This window comes from Terrapene carolina, unplaced genomic scaffold, assembly GCF_002925995.2.
Source record: "Terrapene carolina triunguis isolate 2854851 unplaced genomic scaffold, T_m_triunguis-2.0 Scaffold130, whole genome shotgun sequence".
NCBI lineage: Eukaryota > Metazoa > Chordata > Testudines > Emydidae > Terrapene > Terrapene triunguis.
The window spans coordinates 14,975,331-14,993,104 of record NW_020664481.1 but is presented as its reverse complement, the minus strand read 5'-3'; the positions used below and the strand labels follow the sequence as shown (position 1 = coordinate 14,993,104).

Here is a 17,774-nt window from a genome sequence, read left to right as displayed (position 1 = left end):
ATACTTCATGCAAGGATCATCAACCTCTTGGTCAATAACAGGTGATACTGGCTGGGTTGTATTCACACTATTCTATATGGAAAATAGTCATCCCCTTCCTAACTCTAATCATTAATGGTCTAGAGTAACCATGACACTGGTGCATTTTGTTTTCATCCTGGAAATCAACTTTGATGTTTACACGTAACAGGGGGAAATTAAGTAACAAATAAATGATTTTACTCTATTAAATTCCAATCTTAACGGCTCCCTGTATTATAATTATGCTGTATATATAAGTACAATTAAAACTCAGGCCTGCCACAGAGGGATTAGGCTACTGCCTTCCTCACCTGATGTGACTAATTTGTAGATTGTAAACAATGCATATTTACACTGTTACAAATTCATAATCCTTTCTGAGCAGGCAAATGTCTAAGGAGGTCACAGTTATTAGTATGGTGGGCTAATGGAAACACTGGCAAACTCTGCAAAGGAGGTCAAACAATGTGCAAGGAGAACTTGCATCGTAAACCAAGATAGCATCTGCGGATGGAGGGGGGAAAAAATATGTACAGAACAAAAAGATGAAGCTTTGGAGAGAAACACCAGTGAATGAAGAAAACCAAAATACTTTCCAAAGAAGACAGGGAATAGGGAAAAAATGCAATGTACTCTCTCCAGTTTATATTAGATGATGCAAAATTACCTTGTCTTCTAACCACTACAGAAGCCAGTTAAATGGTGATATGGCTGACACTATATAAAAATAAAAAACCCTGCCTCAAGGATGCACTAGGAGACCCAGAGGAAATGGGGAACTAGGGGTTTAGTTTTGTTTTTTAATCTCTCCCCCGCCCCCCCATTTCTCATCTGACAATTCACTAGGGCAGAAAAGACATTTTACTGATGGGGGTTAGTGAGGATGGGCCTTGTGGAATAGGGACTGGACTGAGAAATGGGCGAGGGCCTGGCATGCTGGTGTTGGAGAGGGTGCTTTCCACACACAGGGGGCAGCATGGAAGAAAAATAATTAAAATGGGAGTGGAAGGAGGAAATAGATTCCTTTGCTGAGGAAACTTCACAGGAGCTGTGGACACTCAGTATATCTCTGATTATCAAGACATTTTTTTATTCAGGTCCCTACACTGGGAATAAGGTGCTTAGCTTTAGCTGCTTGCGTTTGAACGCTGTTGCTTAAGTATTTTTGAGACCTTTACCAGGAACATGTGGTGGTTCTTACAGGTGCATTACAAACTATTTCTGATCGATGGTGTTGACTGCCTGTGTGTCAATATGCACAGTTCGTACATCTCAGAGTTCAAGTTTTACAGGTCACCAAGAAAACCCAGAACACGCTTAGTTTTAAAAAAATTAAGCTTTCTGGCATTGGCAAAAGATTTATGTATTAAATTATTTGATTAAAGAAAAAGTGTTTAACGACATCTCTGTAGGAAACTGAATAAAGACTCCACTTCCTGTGCTATAGAATTGGCTTAAGATAGTTTATAAATTTTGTCCAATATAAATATTGTATCAACTATCTCCTTGCATTAGTCATTTCCTCTTGCAGAGTTCAACAGGAGGTTAGCACGTTCTCATATTATGGTAAGATCACACTATAAATCTACAGAGAGATTTGCCAGTTGTATTGTTTTAGAGCTACATCTTTTTCCATCGTGGTCTGATTCTGGCCATGGTTCAAAGGCCTCTTTCAGTTCCAGATATGACAATAGTGCTATCTTTGTTGCAAAACAAACATCATCATTCCACATGTGTGGAAAAAAAAAAAACGCAGAGTGGAAAATTTTGTGATCAACAAACAAATATCTTTTTAATGCAATCCTTTTCTTAACATGAAGATAAGCAAGTAAACAATGCTGTAAAGAGGGTAGCTGCTTTGTTATAACAAGACTTCTTAGAACTGGAATAATAAACCACCAGACAATGACAGTTGATCATGTGTAACAAGCAAATATTGCCAAACTGTCTTAAATGAGGCAACATCTGCTACTTGTGAACATACGTTGCCACCTTAGTCCTCATCTGCTAAAGAAGTTTAAAAGTTATCATAGTAATAATACAAAGAGACCCTTTACAAGAGACAGCAGGCAGGACCACAAGGGGAAGCAGGAATCTCTGAGAAGAAGTTCAACCACACATTTTTTTGGCTCTGAGTAAGAATCCTTGGATGAAATTCTATGGCCTGTATTATACAGGAGGTCAGACTAGATGGTCATACTGGTCCCTTCTGGTGCTAAAATCTGTGTGCGTCTATAAGGACAAGAGGAAATTAGCTGTATATCTTATTCAGATATTTTTCTGAAGTCTGACAGAAGTTTACAGCTTCAAGGAAGAGATTTTAGAATTGTTTTTCCAACTGTGAATTTATTTTATATACTTAGCTACTCAATAAGCTATTTCCCCCCCCCCCCACCCCTTCCCAACAGTTAAAACACTATTTTTAGAATTAATATTGATGAAATAACTGGTTCAATTGCACCCAATATATTTGGTGGCTTGTAGGTAAAAAATAATATTTGGTACGTGCACTGGTATAAATATATAAAATTTTACTTGACAACTAGTAATTGTTAAGCAAAAAATTTTTTTTCATAAACAGGAATGAAAATTTTGTTTGAAGACAGGAGTTCAGAGCATGCAGAAACACAGTATGTGGTGATACCCATCTAGTTAGCACCCGCTAATTAAAATCTGCTTCAGTTCAAAACAGAAGACAGAGCTCATTTGGTTGTTCAGCCACACAACATTGAAGGAACAGGGTTCACAAGCCCATCGGATAGGGGCCAAGGCTTCGACCCTGACACCACAACAGCATAATATACGTAGACACTCAAGATTTGAGGCCTGACGATGTTCCCAAATGCAGCGAACGAGAGTTTTGCCATGGTCTTCAGAGAGATCATACCTAATATGCACTGTATATTAGAAATATTTTTAATTAGAGAGGGAGAGTTGTGGCTTATAGTTACCTTAAAAACTAGGATGGAATTCAGAATCCTGGCCTGGGAGGTCCAATGCCACTCTAAGTGATAGATTGTCAGAGAGGAAGGAAAAAAAGGAAGCTCACTAAAGCTCTCCTTTTCAGTGAAGATAAAGAAAAAGTTCAGAATGTTTCAGGGACACCCATCTCTCTGCGGGGATGGAAAGTGAAAACCTTGATGAAATTCAAGTCGGTGACTTAACCACTTGCTGTTACTGCAATGGAACAAAACTAGTAAAAAATTGGGGAGAGGGAGGAGATTTTGTTGAAAATTTTCCACAAGTTTTGTCAAATTTCTTTGTTTCTATCTAGGTCTCATATAGACCATTTGGATGGTGCCAACCCACCTGTTTAGTCTATACTGTTTTCCACTACAGAAATAATCCAGCTGATGAAAAGGAACACAGCACTCGCTCTGTTTCTATGAGCATTTGGTGACTGCATTGTCCCAACTAGGTCTAATATCAGACACTTGTTGGAACAAAGTTATGAACTGTATCCTCGAGGATATCCAGTTGTTTTCTAGATTCCTGTATTTATCATGTACTTCTGATTACCTCACTTGCACTCTGACCACTAGTCCATTCCCCCTAGGACTTATTCTATTGTTCCAAAACATGGAGCAATTCCAAATACAGGGTTTTGTTTTTTTAAAGCTAGCCTGCCAATAAAATTCTCTTGTTTCCCCTCACTCCCACCCCCCAAAAGGTGCCAGGGCCCAGGCCCCAGAATGGAAAGCACTGAGTCCTGAACCAATGGCAGATTCAAGGTCTGAAATGCCACCTATGAGATGGGACGTGATATTAATATATTGATGGTGCTGTATAAATCTTTTATCAACACTGCCTAGCTCCTTACTCACAGCTTAGCTTATTGACACTGTCATATGTTCACATTATATCTTAATCTGTATGTCAACAAAAATTAGGGAATCAGATGCATGCTAAGCTTCTCCAATGAATTACTTAGCTTTTTGTTGTATACCATCCCCACCATCGTTCAACTTCACATTATCTGTTTAGACTGTAATTTCTTCTTGCCCCTGCATGTCTGCAAAAGCATCTCACTCTTGTGGTGCTATAAAAAACTATAAAGCATGAGACAATGGAATAAACTTAATTAATGTGACTGTATAGCAGAATCTCATATGGAAGATGCTAACCTAAAATACTCGCCTACAAAGTAAGATTTGTCTTACCATTCTAACCTGTAATAATACTAGAGAGGTACAAGGCCCTTCCTAGGCCATGTCTTTGCTGCTAAAAAGAGACACTTTTAATTACAGGATAACTAAGTTCACATGAACTATCTTAGGGTAAAAACACAGTGAAGACAATGCATGTTAGTTTTACCACAATGTAAACTAGATGAGGTCAGCACTATACTACCGCTTGGGGCATGGGTTTGGGGTTTGTTTTTTTTTAAACCTCCAGATAGCTCACATGCACCCAGCGGTAAAAAAACAAAAAACAAATACACCTAACATGCATGAGCTATCTGGAGGTAAAACAGAAGAGCATTGTCCTCAGTGTGTTTTTAACCTCAAGATAGTTCATGTGCGTTAGTAAAAAATATATCTTTTTAGCAGTGCAGACACCTCAGTCACTATTCATTTAAAGAGTGGGGAGGTCCACTAGGCTGAACATAGTCATGAGAGCCAAAATTATTTGAATTCTAGCCCCGGCTGTAAAACTACTCTCGCTGAAAGCTTGGGGAAGTCCCTTCAACTCTGCATCAGCTTTCTCATCTGTGAAATGGGGAGGGATAGTTTTCCTTTCAAGGCTATTGAGGATTAACTGTGGGGCCCATCTTGGTTGGTCTTCAGGCACTACCAAAACAAAAATAAATAAATAAATAATGCTGCACTTTGATAAGAGAGCTAAGAATGTTTTGAAAAGGTTTAAATATGGGTTCACCAGTTTGTGAGTAGGTAACAAGCATCAAGAAAAATATTACAGTTAACAGACTAAGAGGGGAAAGAAACAGAAAAAACCTTCATAATCACACTAACCCAGGAACCTATCCTTGCAACAAAGCCCGTTGCCAACTCTGTCCATGTATCTATTCAGGGGACACCATCATAGGACCTAATCACATCAGCCACACTATCAGAGGCTCGTTCACCTGCACATCTACCAATGTGATATATGCCATCATGTGCCAGCAATGCCCCTCTGCTATGTACATTGGCCAAACTGGACAGTCTCTACGCAAAAGAATAAATGGACACAAATCAGATGTCAAGAATTATAACACTCAAAAAACCAGTTGGAGAACACTTCAACCTCCCTGGTCACTCAATTACAGACCTAAAAGTCGCAATTATTCAACAACAAAAACTTTAAAAACAGACTCCAACGAGAAACTGCAGAACTGGAATTAATTTGCAAACTGGACACCATTAAATTAGGGTTGAATAAAGACTGGGAGTGGATGAGTCATTACACAAAGTAAAAACTATTTCCCCATGCTAATTTCCCCCCTACTGTTACTCACACCTTCTTGTCAACTGTTTGAAATGGGCCATCCTGATTATCACTACAAAAGGTTTTTTTCTCCTGCTGATAATAGCCCCCCTTAATCGATTAGTCTCATTAGAGTTGGTATGGGAACCCCCATTTTTTCATGTTCTCTGTGTGTATATATCTATCTATCTATCTATATCTTCCTACTGTATTTTCCATTACATGCATCTGATGAAGTGGGCTTTAGCCCACGAAAGCTCATGCTCAAATAAATGTTAGTCTCTAAGGTGCCACAAGTACTCCTTGTTCTTTTTGCATATTTTCCACTGTTTCTAACAGCTCCTTTTTAGTTGAATCAGGTTTTTGAAAATCTGGGTCTCCACTGTATTAGTGCATAGGACCAAAATAAAGAATTAGGTGTGCAAATGCATATGTAATTGCACATCTAATTAGCATATGCAGTTACTGTCATTGAAGACATAAGAGAATTGCATGCACAAGTGCACCTGGTTACCCTAATTCCTCTGGGAAACCCCATGCACCAAGTACTTCAAGGAAACCTCTGTTCCAGAAAAAATGCTTATCATAATAGCCAGCAGGGCACAGAACAAAGAAAGGAAATCACACAGTAATTTGTTAATTATTGCCCCATTTCTTGGTTTATTTTACAGTTTAATATACATTGTATAAACAATATAATCCCAGCATGATTATTTGACAGTTTACTTCTTAATGAGAAGCAAACTAGAAAGTACCTTCTTAAAGTATATATTTGACTTTCAGTAGCACCTCTACTATATTGTAGTTGATCTGTTATGAGTCATTAGAACTCCTGATTTAGCTGTAGTTGAGGGGTAAATCTGCATCTATTTACTGGTGATTCCTGAATTGGGGTTTATGCTTTTTTGCTGTTACTTTCAACAGTGGCTACCATTATTTTCCTACTGTCTATGGGCTAAGGACTGTCACAGGCCTTTGGAGTTTGTGTTGAAAGAAAATACACTTTACTTATCAGTTCTGGGGGATGGAAGGACAGTACTTCAACGTATAAAAATATTTCAGTTTCTGGTATCTGAGATAATGTAACACTCTCCCACGAAGAACAATGTTGCTGATATCAAACAGACTGTACTTGCTTATTCAGTCAGTGTTTTGCAAGAGTTACATGAAGATGAAAAGAAACATGAAAAGCAACTTACCCTAACGATGATTCCCATACGTTTACTTTCATAAGTAAATGGAAAGATCTGGAGGATGGTGAAGTTTAGTATCTGACCACCAGGTGTCCTCAGCTGCATGGAGGATTGATCTCTGCCAACCAGTGTTAAGCCTACACTTTCAGTCCACTGTACCAGGGCCACCTAAATACAAGAAAGGTCACAGGTCAGATAGACTGCTGAGCTTTGTGGTTCAGAGGTCATGTAAATGAACACCAGAGGGGAAGGGACAGTGGGTTAACTGAAGAAAAAGTTACTCAGTCATTAACGTCACTGTAAAATGGATCAGTTTTTCTACCTTGGCCATGTAATGTGAACAAATGGCCCTTTAGTGTTATTTCCTGCGGCCATTCCTGCCCATTGACAATATTAATTACTCAGTCCCTGGAAGGACTTACTAATGTCCAATAATACATGACATGTACTACACTCTGTTCTGAGCCAGCCAGATGATGTTTAAAAAAAAAAAAAAAAAAAAAAGTTGGCGGTGGAAACACACAGTACATGACTGCCCCCATTCAAATGTGGGTTTAAGACAAGCAGAGGATATTAAAGCAATGAAGGTCTAAGTTGTCAATATGCCACTAACCCAAAGTGATGAAACAGGACGTGATCCTGCACCACTGGGGTTAGTGGGAGCAGAATTGAGCCCATAATGAAAGCCACTGAAAACTGGAAAGTAAAAGGAAGTCAATGAAACAGATCCAGTCAGTGCGTTTATGTGGCTTTATTGTGCACTGGGCATTCGGCTACAACGTCAAGGGACGTGACTACTGTTGTAAACAAACCTGAGCAGAGGAGAGTTCTAAAGATCCAAGGACAAAGGAGAGTTTCAGTCTCTTGCAGCGTGACATTCTCTTGAGACAACTGCACCGAGTCAGCACAGCTAGTAATAGGTTATTTAAATCTGATCAGGATAAGTTTCAAATGGAAACACTGCACACACTAGGAACTGCCCTTCCCTCCCCATCCCCAGTGAAAACACCTCCAGCTCCCCCAGACAAATGTTGGGCTAAATCTGTATCCAACTCTAAAACTCAGTCCCACCTCTGACTAAAGTTGCCAACCCTCCAGGATGGGCCTGGAGTCCCCCGGAATCGGCATTGATCTCCTGGTGACTACTGAAAGCAATCCGGGAGATTTTAATAGGATATTTTAACAAAATTACATTACGTCATGTTGGGGGTGGGGGGAGGGGGGAAATCTCCCGGAATAGCTTCAGTCAGAGTTGGCAACCCTACCTCTGATGCAAATATCAGGCCAAGTTCTCTGCTTGTGTAACTCCGTTTACTACAAGGTAGTTACATCAGCAGAGAATCTGACTAATTCATTTTAATGCTTGCAATCTGGGCACTTATATTCACTGCACATCCCAGGTTTTTTCAGCAAGGAAAGATTTAGACTCAACAGTGTATATAAATCTCTGAGAAGAAAGCTTGCTGTATCCAGTCACTCTACACTGGCTCCTAAGTAAATAAAAACAAAACCCAAGTGTCAGTGGATTCTCATCTATTTTTATAGACATCCATTAAGAGTGACATGTCTAAAGAAATGCACATAAAAAGCCTTTACCTGTCTTGTCTTATAGCCATTATCTTGTTGAGAAGCTGAGTGGAATTAAGATCAGTTTTGTGGAGACTTATTTACTAATAATCTTTTCCCTTCATTAGAGAAATCACTTCTATAACCATAATTATTCCTGACATTTCATCTCTTTCGTCACAAGTCTATTTAGTGAATGCAAGCGCTAGGACAAAGTATTCCGTTCACTACAAAAGGAGTTATGTCTTCCAAGGAAGTTCATGAAAAAATACCTACCACACATCAAATACTTAAGCCATGGAGCTAGCCTCTCAACTGGAAGTAACTTATTTAACCCGCACTGGAAGCTGTGGGCACACATTAAGAGGAAGAGACAGCACCCTCATTTAAACCTAGTGTTCCTAACATGCTACAGCACATAGGGCCTCATCCAAAGATTCAACTGACTTCAATAGGCCATTAGGACCTCAATCTAATAAGGTATTTCAAGCCCAGAACTATTGGTGTGACTCTCCGTGGCAGGTTCTCCCTCAATCTAAAGCTTTTTGACTATTTTTAGGATTTAGACAGCCTGGCTCTAGGTCTCTCATACAGACTCCATGTTGCTAAAAGCCTCTTTAGAATCTGTGTAGTAGCTTACTCATCTTCCTCATGTGATTACAATGTACTGAAGAAAGAAAACAACAACAACAACAAAAACAACTTACTGCAAAGTGGGTGACTAAACCTTCATTTACCCTAAAACCCAGGCCTGCAGACTTGAGGGAAATAACATGCTTAAAATACTGCTTCTTGTGTTCGACATTTCATATACTACTGTTTACGGGATTCAAATTAAAGGAACTGCTCCCCCTCAGGACTGCAATAATTGAAACCTTGGAGGGCTAATTCAGAGTTTATCCATACAGAATATTTGCATTAAGACACCTTCCAGTTTTTGCTCTATCTCACTTCTTTACTCTGTGTCACCATCATTTTCTATTTTTCAGACAAAAAGCATAGTCCAACTAAATGCACAAAACCCAATACTGGTTCAGATTTAAATCACTAACACTGCAGCTGAAATGAGAGCTTATTAAAAGGGTCACCTTAATTCCTGCTGGGCAGTACCCTGCATAGATATTTCAGTAGGGACTGCTCACAGACTACGGTTCTACACACAGCATGAGGATGTATGGCAGAATTAGGCCATACATCATTAGTTAGATTGCTTTTTTTTACTGAACAGAATTCTTTCAATGGATTTGGAACCACAATGTGGTATTTGGAGAGGAAAATTATTTAACTGTTAAAAAAAAATCTCAGCATTTATTTAATCTTTGAAAATGTTCAACCTAGTATGAATGCCCATTTCTTCTGGGCATTTCCAGGAGCCATTATAAAACTCCTTTGAAATCCAATTCTGCAACAGCTAGAAAGAGATCTGATCTCTCCTACTTTCACACCTGTAAGCTTCCAATACAAACATTTCTAACAATTAAAGCACCTCGAGAACAGAATTTCCCTTAGAATTCTCCATTCATATATTGAGTGAGGCTAGGATAAGCCAGAGCACCTCCATCAGAACACCTAGGAATTCATTTATCTTCTAGAAACACAAACCAACATCAATTAATGGGAGAATCGACCCTTAGAACATGGTAGTTTCAGTTCCCCTGTTCCTTCAAACTATTTGTAAAAAAAAAAAGAAAGAAAGAAAAATGCTGCTCAGAAGATAGCAAGAAAATTCACATGAAAAACAACCAACCAACATGGCTCTTGTATTAGTTTCTGATAAGTTGGTGCTAGCGTGGTTCAACATCAGCAACCGCCAAATTATATTGTCCTCAGAATATCTAGACTAATCAGCATCCTAATACCCAGCTGGCTGGAGGCTTAAACGCATTTTTTCTTATGGGAGAAAAGGCCAGTAGAACACACCTTTATAGATGGCTTTTTTTAACGTAATCTCTTGTTTTAGGGTACTTGAATATACAGAAGGCCAGTTTTTATTGCATTATTATGGAAGTCAAGACAGAGAAGACAACATGCTTTATTTTGCTTTCCTGCTAGTTCCCTACAGAATTCTCTGCCCCTCCTACTAATCCCCCAGCTTTTTAATTAATGAAACTAATCCTGCTAGGTTTGCTTCTACTAAATTATATGGTTTTCTTTTGGGGGGAAAAGGGAAGCAGGAGAGTCTCCCAAGACTAAGAACTGGTTTGCCCGAAAACTTCTGTACAACAATGATGAAAATATTTTTATGGGGAGATTTTCAAAAGATAGGCACCCAATTGCCATTGAATGGAAACTGAGGCCCAGATTCTCGAAAGGAATTTAGGTGCCTAACTCTTAGTGAAGTCAATGGGAGTTAGGTGCCTACATACTTCTGAAGATCTGGGCCTGGGTTTCATGCTTCTCTGTTCCCCATCTAGTCTTGAAAACATCCTTAAAGCATTAAGGAAGCTAGTTAGAAGCTCTTCTATTGTCCTCATTCTTAACAGTTCTCTGGATCAGAACTTGATCTCAGGCTTCTATTGCTCTGGTTAATACAGAAATATATAAATGTTCAATTTATGTTATTTATTAAAAGTTTCTAACCTCCGTTCCCTGACCTGATGTCTCTCTATCCAGCCTCCACAGGGAGATGTTACACTAGTATCACTCTCTGAAATCTCACAGACCGAAAAGAACACTTCATGCTTATTTGTCCACATGTTTGAAATCTGCAGTTGTCTGAAGGCACAAACCTCCTTGTTCCCTTCACAGCCAAGTAAGAGTCTTATGGAAAAATAATTATTAAAATACCTGGATTTTCTCATGCAGGAGACTGGGACTAGATGAAAAATGTTACAGCACAGTAGTTGGACTGTGAAAAAAGGAAAGAGGTGGTCTGTCTCCGCCACTCACTCTAGACTGTCAACATCATGCAGTGAGGTAAAAAAATGCTTTCTAAAAAAATTTTCATAGGGGACAAAAGCTTCGTCGGGGCTGCTAAGGAAAGAGTGCAACAAGCAGATGGGTTAAGAAGAAGAGGACCAGAATGACAGGGAATCAGCTAGTCAGAAGTATTGAAACCCATTAATTTGCTTGTGTCTTATTGATCAGAAGAGAATAATAGATTTTGTACCTTAGAGGCCTTGGTTTGTTTTTTAAACCCTTCACTTCCACCCACGCCCTAATATAATATCACTGAAGTTTTCATATGTTACATAAAATGAAAAGTAATTACCATGAGTAATAAATAAAGAGAGTTACAAACCCCACAACATACAAAATCCATATGTGATTTACCAGGACATTTACAATAACTGATTCCATAAAAAGAACTGATATAATAAACAAGGTTATCTTGGACTCCACCATTAAAATTAAATAAACCAATGGCTGGGTTGCCAATACAACAAGATACACCTTCAGAATATTGTAAGTCTCTTATGGAAGGAATGGAGAAATATCTATTTGGCTCCCTCAATATAGGCTAAAATAAATATCCCCAGTGATAAATCAACTTAAGTGTACTTCATGGCCAGAAATTTCCTGATTGCTAGGATTCCCCATACATTGCAAACTATTCCTCTAGGAATGGGGCAGAACATTTTCTCCAGTAGTAATTTTCACTATCAGGAAAAGGAACTAAATGCTTCCACTGTTCTATCTGCTCAAAAGCCAAGTTGTACCCATTTAACAAATACATATCTCTAGCAGAAAAAAGGCATAAAGCAATCCAATGGTTAGAAACTGAAGCTAGACAAATTCAGTCTAGAAAAAATGCAGTTAAAACAAACCACTTGAAACAGAGCAAGTAGTTAACCACTAGGACATACCTCAGGACATGGTGAATTCTCCATCAAATGAAGTCTTTAAATCAAAACTGATATCTTTATGAAAGATATGCTATAGCTCAAAACAAAGTTATGGACTTAATGCAGAAATTACTGGGTGGGTTTCTATAATCTGTGTTATAAGGAGGTCAGACTAGATGATCATGGTGGTCTTCTGACCTTAAAAATCTAATAATATCTGCAACTGCAAGGAAAAAATCCTTAGTCAATTCATGAATCATTTCCCTATGAGCTTTGCAGATGGTTTAATTCTGCAGCACCTCCAGTAGAGACGGAGGAATCCTTTTACTCCTGCACTTAACACACTAATTCAGTTACACATATTTAATATCAGCATCTCCTGGAAACTAAAAAACTACAGAGAAGTAGGTATCGATTTTCCATATGTTGTACCACTATTGAGGTATGCTAACTTTTTTTTTCTGCCTCCAAATAGCCCCTTTCTTTCTTGGTCTGCCATTTAAGGTAGATCTCAGAACAACAAGCATTTAAATTTCCAAAAAAGTTAACACTTAGGTTAATATGTAAAACTGAATATAAGGTAAATGAAAAATTAGCTGAGTGCAGACCTTACAAGCCTCACGAGGTGGTGCAGAGTGCAACACAATCCTGGGGACACTAAGACCCAGAAGAAGCCTGCACAAGAAAGAAGCAGATCCTCCCTCCTGCTGCTGTCTCCGCCCACCTTCAGGTCCCAGATCAACTCCTCTGTCCCTCCTTAACTCTACCTTGGGCCTTCAGTACTCAACTCCAGGGGAAGGGAAATGGCACTGGCTTTTAAACCAACACTTTCCAACCTCCAAAAGCTGCAGAATTCCTGCCTCTGCGCAAAAACCGTTTTTCACTGAAACTTTTGAAGTTTGCTGACTAGCTGTAATTGAAAATATTAAAATTAATAGGCTTACACAGCAACTAGCAAATAAATAATAGTGTCAACATCAACATGGCCTTCACTGATGCAGATTTTGGGCACCCAGTTTTACTGGATATAGGGGTGCATTTTTAGAGTAATCAAAGATGGGAAGCGGTCATACACTGTGCTATTTAAACTGACAGTTATGTGTGTTCCAAGTCACAGTCATTCTGTCTGAGAGAAGCACCTGAGTTGGAAAATAAGTGTGGGTGGGAAATTAAGTGTGTGTGGGGGGGGGGGGGGGGAGGAGAGGATTTATATATAAAGCAAGCAAAAGTAAAACCGATTTCAGAGAACCCTCAGACCACTGAGAGAAACATAGCAAGAGAGTCCTCCACGCTCAGTGCTGAACAGCAACCAAAATAGCAATAAACCTTCATTACTACATTCTAGGAATCTCTGGATATTGGCTCTGTGTGCCTATACTAGGTTAGATATATTTCTCTGCACTGAGAGTCAAAATTGCTAATGCAACTCTATATACCATCTCCCTAAACTTCGCCCTCTGGCTAGTCATTAAATTACTCAAGCCATCTCTGAAATGGATATTGATTAACAAATTTCATTTTAAAGAGAGACAAATTGATCCTTGTTATTAGTTGCTCTTCAAATGTCCCCAACTAGATTGCCTAGGAACACAGACAATGGCAGTAATCAATTGGAGCCCACTCTTTCATGTCCTGGAAGCTGTGGAGTGCTGTCAGGGTTAAAGATTGTTTGCCCAAGAATCCCAAGCACGCTTATCTCTGATCAGATTATATCTATTTCATTTCCCCTGTTAGTTACTGTATGGCTACAACTGACACAATCAAAGAGCCCCAAGGCTGTAACTGATATCTGAATAAAGATACTTCAAGACTTCTAACTGGGAATATGCACAGGAAACAAATTTAGGAAATCCTGCTTTCTGTTACAGGAAATTAATCCTATTCCAACTGGTAGAAATTACCCTCACTGTTCAAAAGTAAGAAGAATACAAGTTTTTGTACTCATTTCATAAACTGACCTCTCCTGACATGCTAATATTTTATTGATATAGAATTTCAAAGGTAGGCTATAGATGCCTGTTAAAGACTTTCCCTCTAGGAATCCATGAATGCTATTTAACAGGATCACACTTTCCTGAACGGTTTAACTAGCACTGGTTTCACATTTAGTACCACCTATTGTGAGACACACAGTAGATGTTTGACTGATATTTGTACTCTTGAGACCTACAGACAAGACGTCTTCAGTGTGGTAAAGCATATTTAATTTCTGAAACCACTTGCAATTCACTGTTCAAAACATTGCAAGGAAAACAATGTAGACAAAGTATAATTTCAGAGAGATTAGTTATAAAGTTACAATATAAAAATACTATGTATTACAGCCATATTAGTTGCAAAAAAAATTTAAAGCAGGAGTTACAATTACAATTGGAAATATGTCAAACTTCACTGAGACTTTACGGGCATGTAGGTAAAGCAACAGAGGCTATGAATGTAAATAGCCAATAAATTCACTAAGAAACAGCCTCAAATACTGACCACAAAAATTAACATCTGGAAATTGTTCAGATCCCATTTCAATGCAAAGGCACCTACTTCTGTAAAACTGCTTTATTGGCGGGAGCAACACTTTAAGGAGAAACCCAGGTAAGCAAAATACAGAACAAAAGTATGGTTTGGAAGCAGCATTTGCACAGTGCCTGTTCACACCAAGCACCATGAAGACAGAAATACCCTTTTGTCACCATGAGCACAAGAATTTTGTTTACAAAAGAATGTGCTTAAAATGATCCTATACTGGGGGCTAGGAAACCTTTTGTCCTCTTGAAAGGAGATCATGGTCTATTTGAGTGAGTAATCATAGGAAATATTTTAAAAGTATGTGCAATGTAGGGCAAGTCATCACCACAAGCTTTTGAGGTTGTACCTTACTAGAATAATCTTAGAACTCTGGCTATTTGAAGGATTTAAAACAATTTCTTATATGAACAGCTCCTCACCTTTAACACCACCTTTAGGAAACCTAGCTAGTCTTATAATGTTAAAAGTGAAAAACTGTTTATATAAAGCAATAAGAAAAAATCCCCTTCAAATACTGCCAAAGATCTACACATCATCAATGGAATTTCTAAAAAAAATTTCAATTTTTCAGTCTTTTAGCAGATATGGGCAAGTGTAATTATTCAAACAAACTGTTAAGAAACCATAATTAGCACTGAATAATTTAGAATTTGTACAATACTGTTTTAGTTTAGTTGCAGTAAAATATATATCCAATAAGTATTACTCATACACAAAATATAAATATTTAAGGGTAGTGGGAGGGCCCAGGTGCCCCCGACTTGCCACTGAGGAAGTGACTAAACAGTAGACTGTGGTCACCACTGAGAGAAGTGGCTGGACAGGGACTACAGAGACGTCCCCGGGAAGGGGGAAGCATCAAGTGTGGCATGGCCAGAGGCCTTTGTCACTGAAGAGGACATTGCGGTCCTTGGAGGGACATGGGTCCAAAAGCAAAAGAGATGATGGGCTGAGCACTTCTAGAGCAAGGCACACTGGCTACCAGAGCTAATTCCCATATTGGCCATGAAGAGATGCTGGAGTAGTGAGTGGATCCCGTCACAGGCCCTTACTGGACCATACGCCAGTGGAGGATTAGCACAGCAGAGCTCTGTTCTGACACAGTCCCCTCCCTGCTTCTGTCACATAAGATACACTGCGATAAAAAACCTGCAGCACCAAGTCTCAGAATCCATGTCAGCTGATTTGGGCTCGGGGGGGATTGGGCTGTGGGGCTGAAAATAGCAGTGTAAAGTTCAGGCTCAGACTGGAGCATGGCCTCCGAGACCTTCCCCCACTTTCTGGGTCTCAGAGCCTGGGCTCCAGTCCATGCCCAAATGTCTACACTCTACTTCTATAGCTCCATAACTCGAGCTTGAGTCAGTTGACCTGGGCCAGCTTTGGGTCTTTTACTGCAGTTTAGACATACCCATAGAGGTGGGGGACTGCAGGCATCCTTGCCAGATCTGGCCCTTTGCACCAGCAGCGAGTTCCCCTGTGACAAAAGAATTCTCTGTTGGGCATTTGTGGTCAGTTTATGCTCCCTTTGTCCCATAACTGCATAGACAATCTGACCCCTTGACTTGACTAGAATAGCCTTGCCTTAAATTAAAGATGAGCTGTGGTTCTCCTTGCTAAATATACATAAAATTGGTTTAACATATATGCAAAGAGGGAGGGTTTGTTCCACTTGTAAAATATTTATTGTTTGACATGTAGCACTTTCATTATTTCCCTATTCATTCCTACAGAAAAGAGATTTGATTATGCTTTTTCTTCAGAAATTGTCTATTTCAAGCCTTTAAAAACATGGAGGTGAGGGAGAAGAGGGTGGAGAAAAAAGGAAATCTCACCTCGTCAGGACTGGAAGCCTGGTACACCCTGCAGGAGTCTTCATAATGTCTCTCAGCTTCAGCCTGATCTGTCACGCCATTAGATTCATACACTGGTGTCACGTTGTGGCAGAGGGCAATCGCTTTCACAGCCTCGTGAACACGGCTACTCATGGTTTTACGTACTTTGGTGGCAAGGGTGGGGCCTTTTAAAGCAGGTGGGTCTTGTGACTGCTAACGAGAAAGGAGAAAAGAAAGTGTAGACAGTTTTGAAAAGCAGGAATAATCGAATATCATTAAGGATCTTACTTCTGTTATAACCATACACATACTATTTGCATGGACTCATGCTTCCAGTAACTTGGGATATGTTTTTGACTGGGGCATCTTCTTTGTATGTGCTATCATGGGAATAACTGAGACCACTTCCCAGTTATGTGCAGCTAAATGAAGTTAGATTTACTTAACTATAGGTGAAATGAAAAAATAACTCCCTAAGATATTTGTCCAAGAGTTTTCAGCACAGCTTGGATGAAAAGGGTAATTTGTTGCAGATCCACCAAATCACTACACAAGCTTAGTGGATGAAAATGTTCCCCCAAAATCACCAGATTGTGTGTTCCATTGAAACCACATTTTGCTCAACAAAAGGCTAGTGGCTTTTATGCTTGAGAATGAATTGGCTTTCATATGCATGAACACATGATTGCTGAAAACAGAAAACAGATGGGCTCACATGGAATGAGAAACTTAAATTAAGTTCATTTAATTTTTAATACTATTTTTAGTATCAGAATCAGACTCCTCAGGTAATTATACAATTACTAAATTATGCTGGTCACAGAGGGGAGACATAGTGATCCAGTTTCCTGTTCTGTTAACCTTTAATGTCAAGAGGACAAAAGTTTCACTTCCAGGTCAAAGGGCATAGCATGGTAAAAATAAGAGCAATAAAGAACTACAATTTAAATGAATCATTACTAGCAAATGCTTCTAATTATAAAGTATCTCAATTTTTAAACTATAAGAACATATATATTATAAGATTTATGGGAAGTTCAGCACACAAGTTTAGCACACAAATTTTGTACAATTAAATGCTCTCTTCAAAATTTGAGTCTCTAATAAATTTAAAATCTATCTGTGGGTTTTAAACTGCTATCCATCACCCTGATATTAGTGTGCCTTCCACATAAAATCAATAGGAATAGTGAAGTCCTTGGTTCAACCACATTTAGAGTCACATACTGTACCCAACCATTCATCCGTTAACTCTAGTATCCTGTCTTGACTAATACTGGATACTTTAGGAAGTAATTTACCCCTAGTCGAGTTTCTTCACCTCTCAGACTGAGATGGTGCCTGAACAGGTGTAGCCTGATCACAGAGAAATGTTTATAGACAGGAAGTATCTGGCAGTTCAGACTGACTAGCAGCTCTCAATTTCT

The 17,774-nt window shown here is 39.0% G+C and overlaps 1 protein-coding gene across 3 annotated transcripts in view; it reads right to left on the bottom strand.

The window, feature by feature from the left end:
- The window catches only part of ATP9A (ATPase phospholipid transporting 9A (putative)), an 89,037-nt gene that overhangs the window by 19,739 nt on the left and 51,524 nt on the right, over positions 1-17,774 (bottom strand). For 2 of the 3 annotated variants that reach the window (XM_026652798.2, XM_026652800.2), the window contains exons 14-15: positions 16,348-16,560; positions 6,648-6,809 (exon numbers count right to left, since the gene is read on the bottom strand). In XM_026652798.2, coding sequence (XP_026508583.1) covers positions 6,648-6,809; positions 16,348-16,560 — 375 coding nt within the window. The remainder of the gene's footprint in view (positions 1-6,647; positions 6,810-16,347; positions 16,561-17,774) is intronic. The other variant, XM_026652799.2, reaches the window with a different exon arrangement.